The sequence below is a fragment of the Manacus candei genome, unplaced genomic scaffold (genome assembly GCF_025592945.1).
Source record: "Manacus candei isolate 608988 ecotype Guabito, Panama unplaced genomic scaffold, ASM2559294v1 h1tg000047l, whole genome shotgun sequence".
Lineage (NCBI taxonomy): Eukaryota > Metazoa > Chordata > Aves > Passeriformes > Pipridae > Manacus > Manacus candei.
The window spans coordinates 6,187,516-6,209,838 of NW_026138095.1; the positions used below are offsets into that span (position 1 = coordinate 6,187,516).

Genomic DNA, 22,323 nt, shown 5'->3' on the forward strand with positions numbered 1-22,323 from the left:
GTCAAGGAATGGTCCAGCCTGAAAGACTTTCCTCGTAAATCATCTTGCAAAGACAAATGTCTCATTTGGCCAACTGTGATAATTTGGTCAGGGCAGCAAGCCACTGCCAGTGCTGGCCAGCAATGCTGTTCCTGGGACTGCTCAGCTCAGCCCTGTCTGGGTATGGATTCTGTCACCACAGGATCCCACCCAAAATTCCAAAGCAACCCTCATGACGGGGAATGGGAGGCGCTCACCTGAAGATGAAGATGAAGAGCATCAGCAACATGCAGAAGGTGGCCACGTTGTCCATGGTCTTCATGAGGACGACGAGCTGGCGCTGCAGGGCTGGCATGAAGCGGACCAGCTTCAGCACGCGCATGAGCCGAAAGGTGCGCAGGACCGAGAGCCCTCCACCTTGCTGGCCCACTATCTCCCACACGCTGAGGAAGACAAAAAAGGGTCAATGCAGGATGGCAGGACAAAGCCCAGTGCAAAGGCACGGAGGGCAGGAAGCAAAGGGAGGGTGAAATTCAGAGAGAAGAGGGGTGGAAAGTGGGTAGAGATGTGCTGCCAGTGCCCACGGCAATCTGGACTCTGTCCAGGCTTGCAAAGAGCAGAGCCCTACTTGAGTGTCAAAAATACGCCTGCAAATCAGTGGCTGCAGCTGCAGGGGCAATTACAGCCTTTGCACATGCCAAAAAACCAGAGAGATACTTAATTGGGCACTGGTTGTGCCATTTGGATCCCAGACCTTCCCAGGACATCAGGACTGATAGCTTTCTGCCCGGGCCTCTCTCTAAAATGACCATAAAATAATCCCAAGGTGTGTATTAGGAACCGTGTCTAAGTGCATTAATTTACACTGAGAAGTGTAAATTGTCACAGGAAGGTATTTATGCCTAGTCTCCATTACTTTCTGTTTAATTAAACAGCCAAATGAGGAGAAACACACATAAAGAAAGCTCAAGGTTTGTACCTAATCACCACGATGATCCCATCAAAGATGTTGTATGGATTCTTAATGTAGCCAAAAGGACCATAAACAAGGACTTTCAATAGCATCTCCAGAGCAAAGAGGCTTGTGAAGACGATGTTGCTGATCTCCAGGGCATTGGTAAGTTCCTCCGGCTGGGGAAGGAAGAGGAGGAAAGGGAGAAAGTAAACAGCACAGCCTGATATCCAAAATCACATGTGGAAACACAACAAGCTGCAATACTGCAAGTGTGAAAATACTGATGCTAATGGTGTGGTGAGAGAATGGCAATAGCTCACTCAAAGCCCAGGAGACAGAAGAAAAATACTAGCAGAGTATTTAAGGTTTAGAAACCTGTTGTAAATTCAGCAGGTAAATCCAGACATGGACTTCACATTAATCAGAGCTTTAGTACCACCTCAGGAGGTTTATGCAGAAGTGGCATGTACTGAGGCTTAATGCTCTGACATCCCCCAAGCTGATTCTCCTTATGCAGAAGGGAAAAGTTGGACCGTTTTCTCACATAAATATCCCTTTAGGGCCTGTTTTTTTATTTAGTAGCTCATCAAAAGATTTAGGCTAGGATTTTTCAAAAGCAGAGATCTGAGGTGATATAGCTGGAATGGCTCAGAAAAATCTTGTTACCAGGAGGCCCCAAATCTGCTAGTGAGGAAGGACCCGATACTGGCATTCCAGAGTGGTAATTTAAAAACAGAGGTATGAAAAAACCTTAACGAACAGACTCCCAGTAGTCTTAGACCTAAATTAATACCTTTCATGTTTTTGTAGCATATTTCACAGAGGGTTCCCAACAATGCCTGCAGATGCCCAGCGCTGCGCTTTCCCCGATGGGTGGGCGGGCATTATTGGAAAACATATGGTAGAAGACAAAAACCGGTGGTGTAGTCTGTTTAGGATCAGTCAGTGGCAAAGACAGGAACAGAATCCTCAGTATCAGATCCCTTCTCCCCATATAACCCCAACACACGGCCGCAACTGCACGTTTCTACTTAAAGGCTTCATTAAAATCAGGAGCCGACATCCCGCTGGCAGATGGCCGAGGGGTCACGTCAGCAACACCGAGGTGGCACAGGGCAGTGGGCTGGCACAGCTCACAAAACACCTCACACACAGCGAGTGCTGGACTCCTCTTGGGTAGCCTGGCATTTAACTCACTCAGATACTGTTCTAAACCCCCACATGTAACCAACCACCCGTGTGTCTTTAGATGCCTGCACACTGTGGTGGGTTATGGCCAGATGTGCACGTTCACAGCAGCCATGCCATGACAGAACACAATGTGCAGCAAATGCAGCTGGCTGCACCCACCAGCTACATGAAACACCTTCATGACTGACCAAAAACTTCCTACGACAGAGCAGGAGCTGCCACACCACAGCACAAGCTGTAGGGGTTGACATGAGGTGACCCAACCCCAACACCACGGCAACCATGAGAGGGGAGGACTCAGGGGCAGGGTCAACACTTGTCAACTGTGTTTTGGAGCCCCAAAAAACCACAGCAACCAAAGGCTTCACAGACACACACTGGCAAATAACAGATAAATTCATGCAGGCATTCAACTCTCTCTTTCCCAGGGTTAAAGTGTCCAGGCTCAGCCTTTGAAGCTCAAGTTCCTCCAACCCAGTGTGAGGTCAGATGGGGACCCAAATTGGCCTGATGTTATCTCAGCATTGTAGCGTAACCCCTGCAGACTTGCACTGATATTGGTGGGAGCTTGTGGTGACACAGTATAGTGAAGGGGGAAACAGCAGCACTTAGAAGAAAATGTAATAAAAAAGCAAAAACAGAGAGTGTTGAACACAGCTTTTACCTCACACATCCTCACTGAGGAACAGATCCCTTGGCTAGAGTTTGCCAAACACACCATACACGCAGCCCAAATCACCTGCTCACTGATCTACAGCTAAAATACAGCTCCAGCTCCCAATATTAATTGCAGCCCTGGTTTAAAGCCATGTACCTATGGGAACACTCAGACACAAAGTAATAAATAGGCCGAGAACTTATATGTCAAGCTGCACCTCAGGACAATTTCAAATAGCTGAAAGTCTACATTAGTCACAAAAAAATGCCAACTCATTTATGAGTGCCCCAGCGCCGAGGCAGGCTGTGATCAGTACCGCAGTGATCCTGCTGGAAAGAAGACGTGTTCCTGGAAGCTTTCCTTTTCATCCATCAGCGCCACTATCCTGGGCCCTGAAGGCTGATTTCCACCCTCTGTTCCCTCTTTGTGGTGGCACTGCCAAATCCAACTGGCCTTGCAGGCACAACCCAGTTAAACCCCTCAATGCGTGAGCGGCGCCCAACATCTCAGGCAGCCACAACAATCCCTTCCTCATGGAGGCTGACATGGAAAATCCAGCAGCCTTGGAAGGGATGACATGTTAATAGCACAGAGTAATGAAACTTTGCACTTCACGAGCACCTTCTGGTTGGAGACGTTGTTGGGGTGTGAAAATCCAGATGGGAGGCAATGGTAGGGCACAGCTGGGTGATGTGGGGAGCCAGAGGGGGAGTAGCACCTACTCTGCAACTCTCCCAAGACCTTCAGCACCCACGGGAAGGGCTGTGGCTCCCCTAGCCCATGAAATATCCCTCCCAGACCACCCAGCTCAGGAGAGCCCCTGGCACTGGTGTGGGAGGGCTATGGATCAGCCCATGCAACAAGGTGATGTTGAGCACCCACAGCAGCACCAAATCCACCCATCTACCCCTGCTTACCCTCAAAAAGCCACCTGGCCTCCCATTCCTCCTCTCCACACACTCTTTTCCACTTCCCTTACAGGAAACCATTTTTAATATCTGAGATACTGGGCAGATATAATAAAAATGAAGAGTGGGATCTCATGAGCCAGAGGTGAGAATTAATATCCAAAAATCTAAGGTTAATGGCCAAAATGGGTTGAAAGAGAAAGTGAAAACTTCCCTTTCACCCATCTAGGAACAGAGAATGGTCTCCAGAGCAGCCTGGAGCTCTGCTGGGGAGGGTGAGCTGATCCTCCACTGGAAGCACACCCCAACCAGACCCAGCTGAAATCGGCTGAGTTATTTTGCTCCTGGAAACAACACATGCCTAAACAGTTGAGATGGGACAATGCAAATCACTCAGAGGATTTCACAGCTAGCTGTGGAGCACTCTCCCCCAAGACCCTCAGTCCCTCTTGAGGATCCCCAGGGCAGCTCATGAGCCCCCTGCAACAGCTCAACATCCCCTTCAAGGGACACATCGGCACAGCCAGTCCATGGGGCACCCGCATGGACCCCTGCCATGAGCACCACTGGGATTTATTTACATAAACAGAGGTGGGCTGTGATCATGAGCCTGCCCAGGGGGAACCCAGCCAGGCAGTGGGGACTCAGACCCTTCTGAGAATGCCATCTATGGGATTTTCATGAAGCCACAGACGTATATAGAAAATAAGACCGGTTATAAGATGCTTCTGCTCTAGAGAAATCACAAACATGTCTAAGACATTTTTCCTGAGACATCATTACAATACAAGCAGGAACGTGGCTTTTTCTCTCCTATTGAAATTGAAATTGTCATCCCATCCCAAGCAGGAATGCAGAGTGTCAGACTTGGCAAAATGAAACACTGTGCACAAAATCTTGGAAGTACTTCTCTCCATTTCAGTCCCCATTCCTTTATCCCTTTGCTCTGTACTGTAAATCAACCAAAATTAAAAAAAATAAATAAAAGTCAGCTTGAAGAAGAACATGGAACTTTTTGTTCCCCAACTGTTCAAATGGACACTTCAAATATTTCAGACAATATATTCCAATAAAGTTGGGATTTTTTTTAGGCCAGTTCACTGAAAATGCTCCTCTCCCACCGACAGCTTCAAATGTGATAAACTGCCATTTTCTGACAATAACTGTCTAATCAAAACACTATCGACCAGCTCTAGACATGATGTACCTGAGAAGAGTCACTGACTCCTGGCACACAACCAGCTCTGTGTGTCCTCGCTGGGCTGGGAGGAAAAGAGACGGTAAAATCACTCAGCTTTCCCCTCTGAAGGGCCAGAACACAGCAGCTGGGGGAGGTAACATCCTTCCTTTGACTAAATGATATATTGTGTGGAAAAAAACAACCCTCCAGGTCCACCCTAAAAAGGGTATTCTGCAGGAAGCAGAGCCTGAGGTGCACAGCCTGGGGTTTCTATGCAGCACAAAGCCTCTGCCCACCACTCCCATTACAGCACAGCTGCCACAGCCTCAGCTTCTCCATTAAAAGAAGAGTCTGCTAATTCTCTCATCAGTAGCAGCAGTGACTAATTAAAAGGAAAGCATCCTATGATTAAACAAGCAACACTCAGAAAGAGTGAGATCCAAGCACGATTTCAGCTGTGGCACGAAACACCCGCTCTTCTGATGAGTCCTCGGTAAACACTGAATTTTGTTTCCAGGACATCTCGCCTTGCTGGACACACAGACGTGTTGTCCTGGATAAATCATTCCCTGTTAGCTTTCCGTTTGTGTAGTGTCGATTTGTTGATGTACCAAACAGCACATTGACAGGCTCTGGCAGCACATGAAATACGAGCAGACAGGGCAGCATTGCTCAGAAACACCACACGGCATCACAGGCGCAGGAGGAGGTGAGCCCCGGGCACACACCCAGCCCTAACCCTGCCTGGCAGGGTGCAACTGGAGGCAGCGAGGAGGGAATGCTCTCTGCACCCTGCCTGGAGGATTCAGGCAGGGCTGTCTGGCACCAAGCAGGGCACTGCAGGGGTGAACAGGAGGAGGCAAGAGAAGATGTCCCCAGGGTGCCTCGGGAGGTATCTCAAAGCTGCACCAGTACCTTGCCCTTTTTCAGCATTCAGAAATAGGCTGTAAGACATTTCTTTCCTTTTTTTCCTCTTTTTAAAACTGAGTAGAAGCTCATGAGTGAGTTTTCCTAAGGCAGAAGGGATATGGTCCATTTCCATCTGGGGACATGCTATTCCTTCCTGTGTACAGGACTCCGAGGTGCCTGCTGAGCAAGTGAGGCTGCAGGTACAAAGTCGGGAAAAAGGTGAGGGCGGGGCTGGGGCCATGAAAAGTGCAAGCCCTGAGGGTTGTGTTCCCCAGTTCCTGAAAAACAAATCCTGCCGCAGGATGAAGTGCAACCAAGTGTCCTGAGAGACAGTGCACAGAGCTTACAAGGCTTCTAACTCCTGCCCTCCTCCAACAGTGACCCATATAGGGCACAGGCTCTTCATCATCATCAGACCTGCACCCAGTGGCAAAGGCATGGCTGGCACAGATCCATCCATCCCACAGCCCCCCTGCCCACGCAGTGAGCTCCAGGCTGCAGCCAAGCCTGGTCTTGCCCAGCCTCTGCCCCTGGGATGCCAGCACAAAAGAGCAAAAGCACCCCAGGGTCTTTCCTCTCTATCTTGCTAACAATAAAATGAAAGAGAAAAAACCACTCTGTCTCAACACAGAGGGAGGGATGGGGCGACCAGCCAGGAGGCAGATCCCTCCTGATCCCGAGGGATATCTTTATGATATCACTCTGCTTCTGTGAGTGGATCCAGAAGACCGTGAAAACTTCTAAACCATTCAAAGGGCTGCAGAATAAAACCTTTCTGAAATCATTACCATGGCAACTAAGGAAAAATAACACAGAAAGAAAATAGCGACCTCAGCTATTTCACAGGAAACACCAACAACGTTTTACTGACTCATCACTTGCAGATTTTTAATATATATACATACGAAAAAAATCAAATGGGTCACACAAAGATGGGGATTTTCAACCTGACACTGCTCTGTTAAGATCCTCTCCACCCTCCACGTGGGTGCAGGCATGTACTGGGTCCACCTCGAAACAGGAGCCAGACTACAAGTCCTGGGGCAAAATGCAAGAAACTGTGATGAACAGAAGCAGTTCTTAATTAACAAAATGAGGTGCCCTTTCTTTGCCCTTTCCCACGCTCAATTCCCCATCACTGATAGCTCATGGTTCTGTCCTCAGTCAACCCATGAGCCTTCTCCATGCACTGCCCTCATCACATCCATGTTATTCCCCCTGCCTCAGTGCACCCACCGAGCCACAGCCATCCAAAACACCACTTTGGTGCAGTAAATACAGCTCCTGTTGGCTCCAGAGCCACTTGTGACTTTATAAATAGAAACTCAATCCACGCATATTTTCAGCAATGACATTCATTGTCTTTGGGGCTCCTTAAAAGGTATCAGGCTCTAACTATTGTCCTGGGTCTAGCAGTGTGAACCTGAGCCGTGCTTCATCAGAGCCCCACAAACTGATAGGCTTCCTCTACTCATCCTTTGCCAAATTGGTTAAAGAAAACAATTCAGCAAGTAGCAGTTTTTGCTCTGCTCCTCCTGGGGCTGGAGACACAGAAAGGGCAGCGTGCTCACTGCTCGGCGGGCGGGAGGAGGACTGCTGGGATGTTCAGGATTTATAAGCATTTATTAAAAGGAAATGACTTTGACAGACAAGTGAACAAGTCCAGTTTCATCCCTTCACCGCATGGGAAAGGAGGATTTTCTTACGGGCTGAATGAAGGCTGAATATTTCATGCCATGGCAAGTAATGCTTTAAGAAAGGGAGGAAAGCAGCTTTCATTTCGGAGAAATCAGAGCTGTTTGCACAGGAGGGACTCCCCTTCCACCACTGCCACTAATCTCCTTGCCTTCCACCCAGTCTTCCCCATTCCAGTCAAATGTCCCCTCCCACCCCACATGTGCAGAGAGAAGGAGCTAAGTTTTGTGGGCATGGCACCTTCTGGTGCAAGGCCTTCCTATACAGCACATCCCTACTGAGGAACCGAGGCCAACAACCAAATTCCCTGGCCCTGACTGCCCATATGTTCCTATGCACCTCCTGTCTAACTTGAGACTGGGGTGCAAACGAGGGGATGAGCCCCAAGCTTGACAGAAAACCACATCAACCCACCCTGAGGGGACTGCCATAAACCATCACTGCCCAGGACCATAAACAAGATGCACAGACCATGTTCTCCTCCACCAAGCTCTGGGGCTGGGCTCTCCTAACCACTCTCAGGAGGCACAGCAGATATTCTTCCCTGAACTCCTTATCTCTCTCAGCTTGAGATTTCTGGATGAATATTATCCCAGAAAATGCAAGAAAAACATGTACTAGCTCATCCCTCTGCCCAGGTTTCGAAGGAGCTTAAGCCGAACAAAAGCTGCATTTCCACTTGGTCACACCTTGTAAGTACTTGAGATTTAAAGCCCTCTATTTCTGGTTAATCTAAACCAAGTTTGAAACTTATCTCCCCATTAGTACTTGAGAAGGGACCAGGGGGAGGGAGGAAATAAAAAAAGAGAAAGTAAAAGGCTGTCACTGTAGGGCTCCTGCACAGTTCTGCTGAACCCAGGTTTCTGATGCTGGTAACACTATCTCTAATGCTGACAGACGTCCATGGGGGAAAAGCCGGTCGTTTCCTAACATCAGCAAAAAAACAATTGCAACAAAGTGCTGAAATCCAGCAGAGACAAGGGAAAAAGTGCTCAGCTCCTGTCCCTGCTCCCACTGGGGGCTGAGCAGGGTGGGCTCTGTGAGGACATGAGGGGCAGCAGCAGGGCAGAGTCATGGGTGGCAACAGGGACCAACCTCTGCCAGGAGAACTGGGGACAAAAATGGGCTGATCCCTGGGAAATCACCAGCAATCAGCAACCAGAAGCGTTTATAGATAAAAGCATTTGCTGGTGCAAGCTGAGGGTGCTCCAGATGCTCTAGCTGAATTTGCTGGCTCCCACCCAAGGGGAACAACCACAATAATCAAAGGAGGAGCAGAGAGAAGCGCCTGGCTATCTGCAGAGAGCAGCGATTTTTCATCCATACAGGGATGAAGTGAGTTTTGAAAGCACACATCATTTTCCCATTTCACTGAGCTGGAGTCTCTTCTGAACGCTGCCTGGGCAGAGATAACACGAGGGTATGGATGGCAGCTGAAACAACAGCTGTAATGATAGGATCTAAGGCAGCCCGAGTATTTCCAGCCTCTGAAATAAATTAACAGGAAAGGATTGACACTTATGCCTCCCCAACCAGGGGAGCTGAAGAAAACTTTAGCAGGTGTCAAGGAATCCACATAGTCTCATTGCTAAAGCATGCAGAGAACTGAATTATCTGATAAAAAAAATACCCTTTCCAGTTTCATGAAATCTCATTTAAATTTTCAAATCGTTCAGTCTCCAGAACCAGAATAAAGTCTGCTTTATACGCACAGACCATTTTTTAATGACTAAGAGGGCCATGGCATCCCTGTATTTTTTTACCCCTTGGAGGAGATTCATGAGTGAGTCAATTAAAACACGCGAGTTCCTACAAGATCCTCAAATCCTTCAAATCCCCGAGAAGCAGGAGAACCCCCCCAAGGTCCATAAAAAGAATTACCCCCAATAACAAACAGAGAGCTGGTTTTGAAGTCAGCTATCCTAGTGATTAACAGCTCTGACTTCCATCAGTGTTGACTTGACTCCTCCAGTCTCCAACAACAACAACAAGCCGTTAATAAGAGTAATTTCTGCACAAGCGGGAGCTAATTGAATACAGCACGTGCGAATCTATAGGGCACCTCATTTTCCTGCCTTGGGAGTGCCCTGTGCAGTTGGAGTGCTGAGAAATTAAGTTGCAGGTAGCTCCAAGCCCTGCGCTGGGCAAAGCCAGCAGGCGCCGAGGGAGGGAAAGCCTCGCTGCGCTGCCAAGGCTTTGATCGCTTGGCTGAGACCAGCTGGCATGGGGCTGGAGAGACGTGTAATGGAGTTAAATAGAGACATGGGATGTGCACCCGAGTGGAAGTGCAGATTCCTCTAGGAAGAGAAGACAGTGCATGAACGCGAGACCTGGTGAGCTCCTGGGAAGAGCCCGGGGCAGAAGGAGGTTGTCCAGGGAAAGGCTGTCTCCTGGATTTAGGGATGCACACACCTGCCTAAGTGCCCTTCTGAAACAAAGCCCAATGAATCAGATTCATACAGGGAATTCATCAAATTAGAAATTACACCACAGAGAAAAGCTGGGCTGTACTATTAAGGCCCTAGTTGCAGTAAGGCAGCCAGGGTGCAGGGTTAAGGGGTACAGCACTGGTTTGCACTGGCGTGTGATGGAGAGAGCCCCTAGTGCAGCACCAGGTGCTGTGTGGATGCAGGACAGATCTTTGAGTCCCTGCACTCTCGGGAAACAACTCAAAAGAGGTGCAAGAGATACAAAAAATATTTTTTAAAAAAAATAAAGGATTCCCTTCCATCCTTACCCTGAAGACCTGACACAAATGCAGACCAAAGAAGCCAAAGTTCAGATATCCTGGATTGACCAGGCATGGAGGCTGGAGGGGACACAGTGTTTCCCATTAGTGCCCTATGCAGCCAGACAAGAGTGACCTGCAGCTGATCCCTGGATCCTTCACAGCCTTCTGGGGAGGTGAATGAGCACCTGGCAAGATCTCATTTTGGCTCACAGATGTCACATAGATGTCAAAGGAGCAGTCTCCATGTGCCTGACAAATCTACATCTGTCTTCCACCAGCAGCAAAACATTCAACTGGACTTGAAACTGGTGGAAATTAGGATGCTCTTGACCACCAAGTCCTAGAAGCTTCTGTTCCCAAAGATGCCTTTATCTTCTGAGGCAGTGCTCATACAGGTAATCCAGACTGCTGCCTTCCAGCCTGTCCAGAACTTTGGGCACTCAAGCACCCCAAGACGTGGGGCACCAGCCTGTCAAATTCGCACTGCCCAGCTCCCTTACACCACTCCTCCATGGAAAAATCCACTTTTCCTCACACAAAGAGAAATCAATCAGTGGGTGTCATGACAGCTAATAATTTTCAGTTACCTTCTTTCCTGCACACTGAATTCAGGCAGAAGTACCTAAATACCATCTGGGTGACTATTATTAATGCTTGAACTTGCAGCCTAATGGTTGCTCCACACTGGCAAGTTTTCTAACCCCTCACCTCCCCTCTCCATCATCCTGGTTACCTGAAAATTTCATGTTCTCTGACACTGATTAAAATGACTCCCATTTTCTCCATCCTCGACTGTTTACACAAATAGACATTTTAATGCATTATGCCAGCAAGGTTTCCTTTGACTCCTTGGCACAGATGGTTGATATTTCCGTGTTGCAGCAGCTATTAGATCGTAATGTTACCAGTGACAACTCTATATCATCTGTACTCTGCACACTCCCCTGCAGCAGGATGCACCAGGAATTCAGCCTGAGATATTGCCATGGTCTTAGGCTGCTCCTGTCTCCTGTAGAAGGAGTTTACACACCTTGGCTTGGGGCACTGTGGCGTTGTAGATCCCTACAACACCTTGCTGTAGCTGGGGGTACTCCACCGGCTGTACTCATGCTGGGGGGATGTCAGGCATTGCCTCATCCCACTTCCTTGAAGAACTGTCTCCCATGGATGATGAGCATTTCTCCTTGGGTGCTGTCCCACAGAGTCATTCACCCTTGTCACCTCTCCAATTTGCTTTTAAGAATTAACAAAAGGTTCCCCACAGGTCTGAACCAATTTCTTCTTCCTTCCTTCAGAGACACCAGGGTGTCGGATCAATCTAGATCCAACTCCACACAAGCTCCAGTCAAGGATTTGAACCAACTGCAGCTTTGGGGAGGCCAGTGCAGGACTCTCCAGTCTCTTTCTTGTTATGTTAACAATGGCAAAACACCGCAGAGACGGCGGCTGAAATTCAAGTGCTATTTAAACAAATGAATATGTAGGGTATAGTTCATACAATGCGAGTTCAGACAAGGAAACTCGGAACAGCCAGGCAGCTCAATATGAACCAGATTTTAAAAACAAAAACAAAACCCCAAAGCCCTTCCTCAAGGAAGCCCTTGCCGAATTCTTTCCCCTGCTGAGGAGTCCAACATCACGCCTTGTACTAAAGCCTTTGCATTTCACTCCAAGAAAGGACTTGGAGGAAAAAAAGGAAAATAAAAGCAGCACATTATGGAACAGAGCCTGGCTTACAGCCAGGGCTGGGGGGAAAGCAGCAAAGAAACCCTCTGGTTTAGCAGCACATTTTACTCCTGCTCTATGGCAGAACAGACTTTTGCAAAGCCCCAGCCGTTTGAACCCGCAGTGCTGCAGAGGCTCAGCTTCCCTAAGGCGAATCAGTCAATTGGTTCAACAGTGTATTTAAAAATCCCCTGGAGTCTACCTTTAAATCACCTTTATATTCCTCTACCCAAAGCTAAGAGTTTCTACCTGCATTTTGCTTCATCTCTGTAGAAAAACAAGCTATTTAGCAGCCACATTAATAATCCGTGGCAATCTGGTTGTCATTCCCCTGATGGAAAATTTCACACTGCTGCCCAGCAGCCGCGACGTGGCGAGTGCTGAGCACCTCACACCATTCTGCCTCCTTCCCACCAGCCCAGCCACCAGGAGAACAGCAGGAGCTGGAGCTGGATGGGTGGGGTGGAGAGGATGGGCAGGAAACGCAGAGTTATGCCCAGTCAGGTGTATCTGTGGCTCACCCACGTGCAGGAACCACGTGGAAACAACCTGGTGGTGAGTGAGAAAGTGTCGCCAACGCACCACCACGGAAAGTCAGTGAGCTCATGTCAAAAAGAACTTAAGAAGAAACCCAGCTCCTGAAGCCTCAGCCACACGAGGGTAAAACATGTGCTGACAATGACTTTACTGTGGAAGGTGCTCTGTGGAGAGGAGCTCTGGGGGACATGAACTGCCTTTGGTATGAGCACCCAGCACCCCTGGCCATGGGTGCTCAGTCTGGCCTGGTTGACTGGCAGGTAAATACAAATAAACAGCAAGAGGTGGGAGCCAGTGTTTTCAACACACTCACAGTTGCCACTCACTTTTATGTGCCTTCAGAGAACCACTCTTGTCCTACATATCCCAACCTGGCCTTCTCTGGTTGCTGAGTCTGTTAAGCAAGTGACTGAAGGATTGTTTCAGTCTTCCAGGCATCTTCCTTGGAGAAAAGTAGGTCCCTCCAAGCTGCTTGTCCCAAGGTGAGACGTCAAACCTCCAGAGGAGCAAACTTTTCTCCCAGGCTATAATGACAGTCTCAGCTCACCAGCTCCTGTCTTGAAGTTCAGGATGCTCTGGTGGTCCCAGAGCTGCTGAATCCCACTCAGTATTGCTGGGGACAGATGGGGAGGGCAGAAGCCTCTTCCTTCTTGAGCAACCTCCAGCCTATCCTTCCTCTCACAGAGTAGCTGCTAGTGTGTCCTCTCCCCTGTACCAAAGGGCTGCTAAACAACACAAGGTTTTTGGCACCTTAAAACATGTCCTCAAAATATTTACCCTAATATAGCCTGGTGGGGCCACAGTGGCATGTGGAAAGCCCAAGAGGTAAATATTCCTTAAATAAGCAGAGAGCTTAATATAGAAAGTCATAGAGTCAAGTACTCTTCAAGACCCCTCACGTCTTTGCAAACATCAGCCAGTAAAGATAAATTTGACACGGTTGATCACTTGCACTTTTAGGAAAGGCTCTTCTAAAAGAAAAAAATTCACGTTTTGGTGTTTATAATCTCTGCAGAAAGGCCTGGTTCAGCATTTCACCCCTCTAATTCCTGCTCTCGTAACTGTCAGATTATGAAATTGCCGACCATAAGCCTCCCGAGTTTACAAAAAAACACCTCTCTGTTCTCTGCCACCACTTCAAGCAGATGAACTAATAAAAACAAGCTCCGCTATTCCCTCCAAATGCCTGGGAGAAAGGAATCTGGAACACTAGTAGCTTGAAAATACTGTTAAAGAAAGCAACCACCCACAGCGTCTGGAGTCCCCCCACGTTTATCAGCTCCCTTCACCCTTGTTACCCGAAAACCACCACAAAAAATCTTCATCTTCGCATCCAGCTGTTTTCTGGGACTCACCACTGGCCTGGGCAGAGGCCCACACCCCCCTGTCCTACTTCTCCCAAGCCAAAGAATTAAGGAGCTGTGTAGCCTTTAGGGTGTTCGATGATGGGAGCTTGCTCAGCCTCCCGTCCCCGGTGGGATGGTCCCCCTGGTACGCGCACAGTGGGAGCCCACACCAGCATCTCCCAAAGGTGCTCCTGGTAAAGGGAAACAAGCCTTGACAATCCGTCCCTTGGACAGCCACAGCAAACATAAGGCAGATCTGCTTTCACCTTTCAGCCAAAGGAGCAATATAATTGTTTATTCATTTCTGCCAGCCACCTCCCCCCAGCGCCTTCAGAGATGATCTTCCTGAGATTATTAAATAAAGGTGGAATCACTCAAGCTTCCCCGCAGAGCTCCCACCAAGGGCAGCAGATGAAGGTGAAACCTGCAGGACTTTGGAGTGTGTTGCTGTTTAATGTGTACTGAAAACAACAGTTTGCATCAGGGCATCAGGGGGAAGCTGCTGGCTCAAAGGAACACATTTAGCACAGCCACATCTCCCCAGTGTTCGGTCACTGAGGCGTTAATGCCACAGGAGGACAGGGGAATTTGGAGCTGATCTGCAGTCCCCACCGCTGTCACTGGTAGCTGTGGGAGAAACACCTCTGTGCACAACCATGAGCGGCTCAGCAAACGTGAAACATGCCAGGAAGGGACAAAAGTGAACAGCCACGACTTGAAATGCAATGACTTCCCAGCCAAGACTGGTGCTGGGACTGCGGGAGCTGTGTCTGTCTAGGAGTGGAGAGCTCTGGCACCCCAGGAGAAGCACCATGCTGGGAGCCCTCAAATATCAGAGGGGTCTGTAACAAGGTTTTGCAGCATCTCAGCATCTCCACTAATAAATCTTTACCCCACACAAAGTGTGCACCTGCAGCCCCAAGACATGTCGTGCCTGAGGCAGGACAAGGGCACCGTGCCAGGCGAGCCCCAGCAGCAGTCACAAAACCCACGTGAGGCCAGAGTATGGAAAGCCTCTCTCAAAGCAGAGCTCTTGTCATCCTTATGGAGCCATTTCAAGAGGAACGTGGCAACTCCTTTTTCTTAATGACTATATATAGGGAAAGCTCTGCTAGGTGACAAGCGTGCGAGAGGCTGGAGCAGAGGCAGCCTCTTGCCTGCAAAGACTCAGATAATCGAGCGGAGGAATAGCCAGTGATGAGTCTATTTTGGACTCGGCATGCTGCTGCTGGAGCGTTCACCGAGGAGGCAAAGCCATTTGTTACCTCCTCTCCAGGGAGTGCAAATTCAATAGACTTCCCTGCCCAGAGCTGCAGCAACCCCGGAGTCCACAGCCACTGGCAAAGCACTGCTGGGCTGGCACTGACCCGGTGGCAAACGGCTGCTCCCTCTCCTTGCTCCCCTCACCACAGAACCCAGCTACACCTGGTGCTGCCCAGGTGATGGGTGCTCTTGGCCACAGTGCTGAGCATCCCTGGCAGGGTTGGGATGCAGGAGCTCACATAGCCAGGTACTGGTCAAGGCGATTGCTGCAAGCTGGAAGCAGGCTCAGAGGGAAAAAGCCTGCTTTGCTCTATCCTGGGAGCCTTCCCAGGGCATTCCAACGCCTCTCACCCCAAAACATCCCACCAGCAGCCAGATTCTGATCTGTTAAACCGCCCACATCCCCACAGCACCAGGAGCCGCCCGGGCAGCACTCACCTGCTCGTGGTACTCGATCCCCATGCTGAGCGTGTTGATGAGAATGGCCACCATGATCCCACGGCCGAAATATTTGCTGTCCACGATCTTGCGGAAGGTCTCGCACACCACGTGCCAGAAGGCCAGCACCCGGCTGGCCCTCCTGGCCCGGGCCCTGCCCCGCTGTGGGTCCCTCTGGTCGCTGTAGTGGGCATCCTGCGTGAACTCATAGACCCCCTCGCTGTCCGAGTCGGCCGTCTCGTTGTCCGACAGCTCGGCCTCGCCTGCCAGCGCTGTGAGGCAGTAAGGGCAGCTCTCGGGGTTGCAGGAGCCACCATCCAGCTTGGTGCAGGGGCTGGAGATCTTGCAGGAGCTTTGGCAGGGACCTGAAGTGCCAACAGGGAAAGGGCAGCCCATCAGCCGGGACAGACGACTGTGGGCAGCCACAGGAGCAACCACCAGTCCCTGTTAGCACCAAGCTGCCGCCCTTGACATGACAGACATTTCCTAACGGGAAAAGGGCTCCTGCTGGGTTAAAACCTGGGCTCCACAATGCCTTTTCCCCAGTTATGAAGCCCTCTTTGTTGCCGCCAAGCAGACAGCACTCCAGCCCAGGACCCCTAGCCCACCTCATTATACCTCTGGCCATTATGGGTAGGAGGAAGCAATGGGTTTCCCTGGCCCTGGCAGGCTCCAGACTGGAATTACTGGGAGAGCTGCTGCCAGCAGATTCCTTTCCTGCTCCCACTCTTTCCTGATGCTCCGAAATCACCAGCTTCCCTCTCTACACGCTGTCCACAATGGCAGCTGCCAGGTGTCTCCTGGGTGAAAATACCAGCAGGATATTCCCCAAAATTTCCACCAGCTGGCTGTGAGGAGAGAGGCTATCTGCTGCACGGCAGCACACAGCAGTGCAAACGCAAACACAGTGCTAAACCAACTCAGAGCCCAGCTCTGTGTGTTTAGTCTCTGCGCAGAGCTGGGCTGGGGGCAGGACTTGGTCTCTTCCCTGCACAGATCTGGGCTCAAAAGGTCAGTGCCACAGCAGTGGGGTGGAAGAGGCATTGACTGTCTCAGAAAGCATGGCCAGAGACATTTCTTGGAGGCTGAAAGTGTTTGGACTATGCTGGTTCAAACTCCCAAACCTCAGGATGTGGAGGGGGAAAGAGCATCTTGTGGTGAAGGTATGAAATCCCTGATCCAGGAAAGCTGCATTTGGTGTCCGATTCTTATGGGTTTCCTGAGCAGATTTTAATACTCTGTATCTGCAACTGCCCTTGAGCACTCATGCAAAGCAGACACTCGATCTCTCTGAGCCCTGTGTCCCACAGGAGCAGAGCTATGCAGTGCTCAGGGATGTGTTAGGGCTCAGATCTGGAAGGTGTCCATCCTCAACCTCTGGTTGATTTTGGAAGTGCAAAGATTTGGGGAGTGTTCCCTGTAATTGCAGAATAAATTGGTTGGGGGGAGCATAGAGATTACAGAATCACAGAATGGTTTGGGTTGGCAGGGACCTTAAAGATCATCTCATTCCAACCCCCTGCCATGGGCAGGGACATCTTCCACTAGACCAGGTTGCTCCAAACCCTGTTCTACCTGGCCATGAACACTTCTAGGGATGGGGCAGCCACAGCTTCTCTGGGCAACCTGTGTCAGGGCCTCACCACCCTCACATGGAAGAATTTCATCCTAACATCTAATCCAAACCCACCCTCTGTCAGTTTAAAGCCATTCCCCTTTGTCCTATCACTACATGCCCTTGTCAAAAGTCCCTCTGTAGCTCTCTTGTGAGTCCCCTACAAGACAGGGATTGGAATGAAAATGGATTCACTGAAAACATTCATTTCCCTTGGATTCTTGCAAGTTTGAAGTCTGGGAGGTTGAAACCTCTCTCCTGGGTTTGATTAAAAGAGGTATTAGGTAGCTCAGAGGACCCCTGTTTGCCTCACCTGGAAAGCCATCGCCTTTCTCCGTAACGTGGACTGAAAAGAACCCTGCAAAAATCCAGAGGGAGAAAGAAATTAGGTCACAGCTTGTATTTCTGCAAGGCAACCCCAGACTGACATCCAGCCCCCAGCTCACCCGTGCTCTGTGTCTCCAGCAGCTTGTGCATGGTGCTGTAGGGCCCAGGCGGGATGTTGAGGCTCGTCAAGGTGCTGCTCCCGGCACCCACCGCCGCCTCCCCCAGGTTCTTCTCTTTCAGCATCTCATGGGAGGTACTGGAGTGCACCGTGGGGTACACCTTGCTGCCCACGATGTTCTTGGGGATCCCCTCTGGGCTCGGCAATCCAAGGCTTGGCTGCGTGAGGGATGACCGGCAGCGCACCGGCTCGAAGTGGCAGTCAGCGTGGTAGATGCTGTGGACGGACTCGGTGTTGCTGGGAGAGGCACTGGGGGCCCCAAGGGAGTTTGGTGCAGAGGGGGGGAGCATCAGCCGGTTGGTGCCGTTGTGGAGCGAGCTGGTCTCCACATCGCTGATCTCGGGGCTGGCACGGGGTGCCCGCAGGTTCCCATTGCCCAGGTGATAGTGGTGGTGGTGGTGGTGATGGTGGTGGATGAGGTGGTGCACGGAAGACCTCTTCCTGCTCCGGCGCTTCCTGGCATGCCGGTCGGCCCCTGCCTTGCTCTCGGGGCTGGTGAGGAAGCCCATCCTCACGCCTGCCGCCCGGTAGGCCTTCACGAGCTGCTTGCTGCCTTTCCGGGCAATGTAAACCAGGTACTTGAGGAGCTCGTCGTAGCAGCTGCCCGGCTCCGAAAAGCTGGCGAGGGTGCTGGCGTTGGACAGGTAGCGCACCCGCTGCTCCTTCATCAGCTGGCTCTCGCGCTGCTTCGTCTCAGAGAACTGCGTCGCTATCACCACCAGGCACAGGTTGATCATGAAGAAGGAGCCCACCTAAGGGGACAGGAGCCATCAGCCACTTTGGAGCAGCCACGCCTACCCTATAGCCCTGCAGGGCCTAAGGATCTGGGGGCAAACCCCAGCCAGCCCCATCCCCTACGTCACCCAGCGGGGACCACCAGGCTGTGGGGGGGCTGACTCACCCCCCGAGTTCCCGCCCCAGGGACTCCCACGCCAGCCCTCCACAGAGGACGACAGAGATCAAAGACGGGAGAAGATTATTTTGACAAAAAGCTCTTGCTCTTTTAAGATGGTGTTTTTCTCTCTCCGCAGACAGCGGTTGTAATTATCACAATTAGTGGCATTACGATGAATGCACTGAGCCTTCCTGATAGGAGCGTTTTTTTTTCCTGGCAGTGTGTGGGCAGCTTGCGAGCAGATCCCTTTCCCCTGCTAACGGGATTTGCGGGTGACTGTTACGCAAGGGCATCAGCAGTCTGTACCCACAGCTTGGAGATTTTCTTTCCAACCAGGTTTTCATGAGGTTCTGCCTTCTGCAGAGCCCAGCCTGGATCACAGGGAATTACTGACGTGCTAACGGGCTATCACACTCTGCTAACATTACTCGCACGGCATCTGGAAAAGTACTGCTTGCTCTTCCTCTCCGTCATTTCAGGGATGCTGAGAGCAGGGGTTTGCTTCTCTTTTGGGGAAGCTAACAGATGAACTAGAAAAAGCATCATGGACTAAATGACCATCTACTTTGTCATCAGGGTTTGAGTCCTGGTTTGATGAGGAGCAGAAATCCCCACAATGTGGGGATGTGCAGCAATGGACAATGTGCAGCTATTTTGCTGGACTTAGTCCAATTACATGGCAAGAAAAGGACTCATCTCACTTATCTCAGCTACATCTGAGTGAGGCACCTAATGATCCTTTAGAGTCAAGAGAGAAATAGGCGCATCAAGTCTGCAATGCATCTAATTTATTTTGGATGTCTACCTTCGGAGGAGATGAATCACCCCCTTAAAGCACCTATTTTTCTCCCTTGACGATAAAGGGAGTCTAGACAACGAGCTCAACCAGTCACTGTAGACAATTCTGATTGCACAGATGAAGCCCAACATGGAGCCCACCCCACAGAAACTCTTTGTTGGCTCCTTTGTGGGTGGTCTCAGATGATGCTGAGAAGTGTGGGTGGGCTGTGGGCAGTAATCTCTTCCCTCTTTTCTTAATGTGCTCTCTGAAGTTTGGGACTGTTTCCCCATTGCATCAAGGACCCAGCCAGATGGGTTCATCAATATGGGGGAATTTTTGGGCAGCCTCTTCCTCTTCCAGCACTCAAAAGCTGACCAGGTGAAATTCGCCTAATTTTAAACTTAAATTCAAGGTGGCAAGTAAGAGAGAGAACCTTGGAGCACAAGCAGAGAAATAGTAGAAGCATCAGCAATTGTATCTACCACAGCTTGAGCACATCCTTCTTTCCCTTCCTCATGTTTGCAGCAAAATGCAGCTGCAGCACAATGCCCCAGGGAAGCTGTGTGTCTCCCAGCAGGCTGGTTGCTATCTCAGCTTTTATATTCACTGTATTCTCTGCCCTGTTCCCGTGGGTCACTCCGCTCTGCTCTCTCCAAACGCCAGGAGGACCCCACTGTTCCCCTGGGGCCACTCACAATGATCAGGAGGATGAAGTAGATGAAGTTGTAGAAGGAGTGTGCATCCATGACAAAGTACATGATGTCCACCCAGCCTTCCAGCGTGATGACCTGGTGGAAACAAGAAGGGAAAGCAAACCTGTCAAAGCACCAAGTGCACAAGTAATGTTTTCTTCTGGCTGGGTCATTTCTGTCACCCCATAGTTGGTCTTGGTGCAGTACAAGACACCGAGGAGCCAAATCCTGCTCCTGCCAATGCCAGCAGCCACATTACCAGTTGCCCAGGCTGAATCCAGCCCCTTCCCAGCTGGACTTAAGGGCTACTACTGCATTTTGCAGAGAGAAGAGCAATCTCTAGGCTCTGCCTCACGTCAGCATAGTCTTATTGCATGCACAGAGGGTTTTGTCCATGCAGGCAAGGTGGAGACGTTTTCAAATCAGACATCAAACTGTATCCGTAACACTTTGAGCACCCGGGCGCTACTATGTAAGTGCTCCCTGGAGCAAAATAGCCCTCAGGAGTGCAATTACAAGCCCCTGGGAATGTGCTGGGGGGCAGGACCGCCTGTTTGCCCACCTTGTGCCAGTTTGCAGACAGGGCTCACCTGAAATATCGCGATCCAGGCGTAGCCAATGTTATCGAAGTTGATGGCTCCCTTGAAGGGGTTGTGCTCCCCGGCAGAGCAGTTGGTGTAATACTGGTTCCAATTGACACAGGACGTGTTGGTGGTGTCGTTGTAGGAATAATAATCCAGGGTGCACTCCAGACCCTCTTCCCTCCGAGTCGGGATGCTCCGGCAGTAGCGCATCCCGTTCTCCCGGGGCTGGGAGCAGATGAAAGGGTTTTCATCTTCGTTCTCTGTCTGGTAGTACCGCTCCAAATCCACTGTGTAGGGGCTGAAAGAGTCCAGACAGGGCTGGGGTTTGCACACCAATCGTGGGCAATCTGGCAAGGAAACAACTGCAACAGCACAGCCTGATATTCTGGATCTTAAAGCTTTTTTTTTTAAAAAAAGGAATCCTCTTGGATTTTCTGCAGCCCCATAGGGTGAGTTGATGTCCCTAAATGGGTTTTAGGAAGCTGAGGCAGTGCACTTGACCATTCGGCAACCCCTCTGATAGCATTATGAAGAGTCACTCCATCTGGAAGCACTCTGGCTTTGACTTTAGGAGACTAAGAACAGGATTTAGCCTGACAGGGCTTCTCTGAAATGTCTTTGCTGCAGTAAGATGGATATCAGTCAGTTTAAGCTCCTGTATCTCCTGTCCTCCTGGAGATGCTAAGAATTGTTTGGGGAGACTCTATGTACAAGGACCTCCCAAGACTCCTGAAAACCAGAGACAGGGCCTTCATGTGCATTTCACAGTGTCAGTTCAGCCCATAGAAAAGCTCTAAATTCCCTCTGAGGGTGGCCTTACCACAGCACACCAGGCACAAATGCTCTTCAGGGAGATGAAACAACCCATGGCCAGCCAGAAACTGGTTTCTTGCTCTGCACACACTATCTCCTTAATGCTGCCAGGACTCCCACTAAAGCTTGCAAAGATATTTTTAAGCCTAGTTCAGCCCAGTTAATTCCTGTAGAATTGCCTGTAATACCCTTCAAAGCCTATCTAAACCCCTGGAATTCTGGCTCAATTAAACAGCACCCAAACCTGTGGCTCTACTGGATTTACTCGGTGGTGAAGTCCCCCTGTTCTGCTGCCATTTACTTAACATTGCCCTGGTAATGACTCTCCCAGCCGCCCTTCGAGGGCATGACCTACAAGAGGGGTGGAAGTTCAGTAGAAGATGCCTGGGAGAGGACAGAAGGTGCCTCATGCCAGCTCCAGACCTGAGCCAACCTGGCTACAGCAGCAGCAGCATGACCCTGCTGTGCGGCAAGAAAGAGGTCGTGGGCTTGCAGGATTCCTCCATCCAGGTGTGAATCCAGCCAGATCGACTCTGGAGAGTCAACAATCCACTGCAAGGTGATGGAGGTGCCAGAGCTTGGCAGAGCCATCAAAGGTTTGCAGTCACCTGCCCTTTTCCAAGCATTAGAAGGGAGGGAGGTGCTGGGAAAAAAAAGCAGGTAGGTATGAGAACAGGTATGGAAATCCTGGTCTGAAAGAGGCTGTTGGCTACGAGATACTTCAACAACTGTTCAAACATTCCTACGTCTGGCAAGTTGGTTGGCCAGGACACTGGGTGCCCATTCGATCACAACAGTCATTTTGGCCTTAACATCCAGGGATCTGTGAAAATTAACAGTTCAAACTGGGGACTATCTCTTGCTCTGTGACTGAAAAGCATGTAGCATCACAAAATGCATGGTAGCTCCATCTGCTTTCCCTG

The 22,323-nt window shown here is 50.2% G+C and overlaps 1 protein-coding gene across 17 annotated transcripts in view; it reads right to left on the bottom strand.

The window, feature by feature from the left end:
- Nucleotides 1–22,323, bottom strand: part of CACNA1G (calcium voltage-gated channel subunit alpha1 G) — a 146,256-nt gene that overhangs the window by 66,608 nt on the left and 57,325 nt on the right. For all 17 annotated transcript variants that reach the window (XM_051797966.1, XM_051797968.1, XM_051797967.1 and 14 more), the window contains exons 6-12: nucleotides 20,594–20,885; nucleotides 20,007–20,099; nucleotides 17,577–18,387; nucleotides 17,444–17,488; nucleotides 15,516–15,880; nucleotides 959–1,110; nucleotides 237–422 (exon numbers count right to left, since the gene is read on the bottom strand). In XM_051797966.1, coding sequence (XP_051653926.1) covers nucleotides 237–422; nucleotides 959–1,110; nucleotides 15,516–15,880; nucleotides 17,444–17,488; nucleotides 17,577–18,387; nucleotides 20,007–20,099; nucleotides 20,594–20,885 — 1,944 coding nt within the window. The remainder of the gene's footprint in view (nucleotides 1–236; nucleotides 423–958; nucleotides 1,111–15,515; nucleotides 15,881–17,443; nucleotides 17,489–17,576; nucleotides 18,388–20,006; nucleotides 20,100–20,593; nucleotides 20,886–22,323) is intronic.